Raw genomic sequence first — 4,901 nt, 5'->3', positions numbered from 1 at the left:
TTTTATTTTAAGGAGATGCTGACTTTGAAGTGCAAATCTGACAAAACTATAAACAAATAAATGAATGCGCGATTTCATGCGAAATAATGAAGATTTGAGTGAATTTCTCATCTCTTTCAGACTTAAACGCAGCAAAAACACCATATTTAAATCCTGCAACATATGTTACATTATGGAATCATGTGACAGAAACGACCCAATCATGCACTAATGCAAGGCAGCTCCCGTTTTAATAATAAATGTTGGTAAAAAGCAGAAAAACTGATTTCATATTAAATCTGCTGTCTGGAAAAAGGGGAAACTTCTTCATTTGTTCAATGTTTCAGTGCTCTGATTACATTTCAAATGAAACAGCTTTAAATGCTGGATTCTGTGGTGATGAACAATGATTAATGTGACTTCATTTAAATAATAAAAAGGTTGATTTGGTTGTAATTTGCGTTTTGGAGACAAAACCACTGCAAAAGGTAGAAAACGTTTTGTTTTAAAAATCATCAAAATTAGTCCAATTCTGTGCAGGAAAATGCAAATGAAAGAAATTGAAATTTTTTGTTTAGTGAAAAAACGGATAAATTATTGTTGTTATGCTTGTTGACAAATTGACATGTAGTTTCCTTGTCAAAAGAGCGAAAGAGGCTTCCAAAAAGAGCAAGTTTTGTGCTGCGAGGAGAGCAGCTTGTGTCACTTCTTGCAGTGTGCTCCGCTTCCTTCACCTCCCCGGCAGCTTTTAGAAAATCTATCACCAAACGAGATGCCCGAGACGATCCTCCATCCTGACCAGATCAGGTTATTATCAAAGTGATAAATCGTCCCAAACTTTTTTTTTTCTTTTTTTTTTTTTCCTCCTGGCAGTTGCATACCGGCAGATTTCAGGCTGTGCGCATGTGCGAAGGTGTCCAGACTGACAATGCTGGAGAGATAGCGCGTTTGGATTGAGAAACCCAGAGAAAAAGGACAGAGAAAAACCCCAAAAAGGGAAGAAAAAAAGGAAAAAGATTCAAGAAAAATCCAAACAAAGCCACGCCGAGAGACTGACAACATGAGGTCCAAAGGCAGGGCGCGGAAACTGACCACGAGTAGGTGCAACATCCCTTTCTTTTTTCTTTTAAAACATCTTTCATACCTATTGACTGTCGCGGCTATCACCTCGTCTAGCCGGAGTTCGTAACGGTTTGATTTTCGTAATCCTCACTTCCACCTCTTCAAAATGAGAGGAAGAAAAAATAGATATAGAGCCAGAAATCTGCGCGCTCGCAAGAAGAGTGAAGTTTAAAGTTTGGGGGGAGCGTCGGAGGGAACTTTCTGCAGGGCGACCGCCACTTTAGGAATTACACTTTGCATGTAGTGGGCGCTGCAGCGTTACGTAGCGCGTTTGCAAGTTTAAATCCCGTGTCTGGAGCAGCGGCAGTTCCACTTCAGCTGCTGCTGCTGATGGTGCTGCGCGCGCGCGCGGTCACCCCGCTGTCCGGGGAAACTTTTAAAAAAAGAGGTTGAGGAGGGGTGATATGCAAACATGTTTCATAAAAAGTGGGATTTCATTTTTAATAACTTTTTTTTAGTCTTCATCCTCACTTGGGCTTTTTGTTTGTTTGTTTTTTTGATAAAATGCACAAAAATGTGAAGTTTTATTGGATATTTTTTTATTTCAGTAAAAATGTAAAGTACCCTGTTTATCAATATAATGAATAAAGTTGTTCTCATATCATTAAACCAGTTTAATTACTGGCATCCAATCAGTTTAATCTAAGGAGATGAAGGGGGTGCTTTTTATCCGCCATATACTGTGATGAATGTTTTCCAAATTGTTTCAATGAAGCTTTTATTTTTTTTTCTCTAAATTTCACATCTATAATTTAATTGGTGTCTCGCCTTCAATTCAACTTTTAATTAACTTTTTTTTAATAAATGAGAGATGGAGGCCTGCAGATATCTCAGAGAAAGATGGAAGAGTTTCTGCGCAAGCGCACAACAGGTTTTTGTGCCAGTTTTAAGGTTTCAGCAATCAGACAAAGCATTTCATTTGTCATCAAAAGAATGTGACGTAGAAACAAATGTCTTCCCGCTATAGAGTGATATCTATAACAAAAATGACTTTTTCTATCATTATTATGGGAGGAGGAGAAGTTTCTTATCCTCCACATGTGCACGTGCATCCCCTCGATTATTAGTGAGATTGGTTGAAAAGGAATATGTACATCTAAAAAGTCAGACTACGGGAATGTTTCTTGGCCCCTGAAGAAGAAGCGGGCCCACCCTGGCCCGCAGCCAGGTCTGCACAGTGTCAACAGTGAATATTTAAATTCCCAGACCCCTCATAAGGGCTCTGCTGGTAAATGCGTTCAGTGTGTGGCTGCCTCCTGGCAGAACATCGGTGTGATTAAAAGAGAGAAAGAGAGGTTGCGTGTAATGGAGGAGGTGATGGCGAGGTGGGAAACGTAAGCGTGATTGATGGAGGCTGACTGATTAGTCCGCACGTCCAGATGTAATGCGGTCCACCGCAGAAACTCCTGTCTGCGTTTACGCAAAGCGCACATAGGCCGCAGACAAATGACGCAGAGGGACTTTGCTGCTCCAACCTTTGGACCAGTTTGCGTTTTTTTTACTTCTTAAAAGAAAAGAAAGAAAAAAAAAACTCTATTTTGATTATTTAATTCTTAATTTTCTGTTACTGCATTTTTTTATTTAATTTATTGGGGAAAAAATTGGCACCATCCACTCTAAATGTCACAAAAAAGCAACTACTCATCCAGATTTACCACAATTTGAGCCTTATTTGATCTCCTTTTAACACCTGCTTCAGGTATATCCTTTCTTCCATGCTTGGTACGCGAGAAATTGCGCGCAAACAAGCGCGCGTGTCAGAAAGCGCGTTTTGTGTGGTGAGGAGAAGGGTGGGGAGGGGGGGTCGCGGGGCCTCTCGCGCCTCGGTGTCTCGTGTCCGTCAGCGCCCCTCATTCCCCTGCAGCAGAGAAGTGCGCTGTCCTCTCTCCACATTGTGCAATGGGCCATGCATCTCGCGTTTGTCTGGCGGAGCTCATTAAAACGCTTAATAGATCGGCCCATTTGAGAGGTGAGAGGGAGCGGGCCGGCGCGAGGAAAGTGAAATAGAGAGCCCATTAAACGGCCCCTTGTTGTCCCGGAGCGGCGCTCTTTGCGTGCGCTCCAGCCGGTGTCAAAGTTCCGTGCGTAAATGTCCTGGACGTGGTCAGCACAGACTTTCTGGCCTGCTTTGGTGATAATGCAATAATAATAATACAGGAGATTTTTTAACTGAATTATTATTACAATAATCAACAATTTGTTTTATTTATGTGCATCTTTCAGAAAAAGAGATGAAAACTTGTATTTTAGATCCCTCACATGTTGTACACATTTTTTTCATGTCATATTCAATAATGTAAAGAGAAAAGAGCTGAGGCATTTGGTTCATTTGAAAAGCACTTTTATTGTGACCCCACATCCTCTTTTAAATGCACTCTGACCTCTTTTTTTGGCACACAAACGTCAGAAAACGGCTCTTCTGGAAGGTCTGTGATGTTAATGAGTCGTCCAGGATTCAGTCCTGCAGCTGTAAACAGAGAGCTGATGAGGTTAGTGGTTTGTTTAGGTCCTGTTGTCACCCACTTGAAGGATGGCCCCTGTCCCAATGCAGCCAGGGGAGCATCTAGGCCCCTCCCTGACATGGGTCCCCCCTCTCAAGGCTGTTCCCTCAGGGCTTCTCTCCTTTTATTTACTCCTCCTTATTTTTTATGTAAGAAAGGAATTTCATAATTCATAAGGCAATGCATTTATTTGTATTAAGATGCTGAAGATAATGTGTGTTGGAGGCGGGTGCTGATGCAATGACCCAGACTGGGCAGTGTGGGAACACCAAAGGATGGATGGCGAGAGTGGGAGGGGGGAGGGAGGGAGGGGGCAGCATGTCAAGCCTGGGAACCACTATATGTTTACCACAGGGAAACTGTACCAGTGCAGAACAATGAGCAAGCCTTACCCCCTTCTAAATAAAAAAAGGCATTTCTGCTTTCTTCTTCCCCCCTAAAGGTCATGGAGTTACAGATAGGGAGTCCACACACAAAAGCCTCCAGTCTGTCGGCAGTCTGGTCAGGCCCAGAGCGGTGCCAAGGCTGAGGTCATTATCAACAGAGCGGTCCCAAGCTAAGCGTTATTTTGTAGATTGTGTGTGTTTGTGTAGGAGGGAGGTGAGTGTGTCTGTGTGCTTTTTTTTTTGGTTAGCCACAGTGTGCAGCTGAAGGTGTTTGTTTGCGCTGAACATTCACATCCTTTAGGACCAGGAACTGTCTCATTTAACGTTAGCATCAAACTGATCTGAATGTCTCATATATACCAGACGGTTTTACATGAAATTTCAATTCTGTTTATTTGTCTTAACTTAAGGAGTTCCACAAAAACCTAGAAACATTTATGTCATCATAATTATAGTATTTATAAGTCATCAACTATTTAAACTAAAGTTTTTTTTTTTCAAGGGAATTAATAATTGTTTAAAGTCCCACTTCAATCATTTTTGATCTGTTTTCAAAGTGTCCCCAGTGGTCTTTTAATGTACAAATTTTAGCCAAAAGTAACAACAACAAAAAATCCCTGTCTTTTTCTAGGTCATAGTTTCTGCAGAGTGGCAGGAGTTCATCAGAATTCACCTCTAAACTGTTGGCTGGGAGTAAGCTTTCACTCATTTCCCATCATCCCATTGTTTACATGCTCTACCACTAGCTTACAGCTCCTCACACTCTTAACCTAACATTAGCGGTGCTACAAAAATGGTGAGAAATATTGGAGCTATCCAGCCGTACAGTTTTGATCCAGATTTCAGCTCAGATGAGTATGACGGAGTATTAGAGCCAGTTCACAAACACACACAATTCTTTTAAAATTACGAC

At 41.5% G+C, this 4,901-nt stretch overlaps 1 protein-coding gene across 12 annotated transcripts in view; it reads left to right on the top strand.

Annotated features, from left to right (window-relative positions):
- Positions 1 to 294: 294 nt before the first annotated feature.
- mecom (MDS1 and EVI1 complex locus) overlaps positions 295 to 4,901 on the top strand; it is a 168,560-nt gene continuing 163,953 nt past the window's right edge. For 9 of the 12 annotated variants that reach the window (XM_024277521.2, XM_024277516.2, XM_024277515.2 and 6 more), the window contains exon 1: positions 295 to 1,076. In XM_024277521.2, the coding sequence (XP_024133289.1) occupies positions 1,040 to 1,076 (37 nt within the window). In that variant the 5' untranslated portion in view covers positions 295 to 1,039. The remainder of the gene's footprint in view (positions 1,077 to 4,901) is intronic. The other 3 variants (XM_024277513.2, XM_024277512.2, XM_024277509.2) reach the window with 1 other exon arrangement.

This window comes from Oryzias melastigma, linkage group LG13 (assembly GCF_002922805.2).
Source record: "Oryzias melastigma strain HK-1 linkage group LG13, ASM292280v2, whole genome shotgun sequence".
NCBI lineage: Eukaryota > Metazoa > Chordata > Actinopteri > Beloniformes > Adrianichthyidae > Oryzias > Oryzias melastigma.
This window is presented reverse-complemented; position numbering and strand designations above follow the sequence as displayed.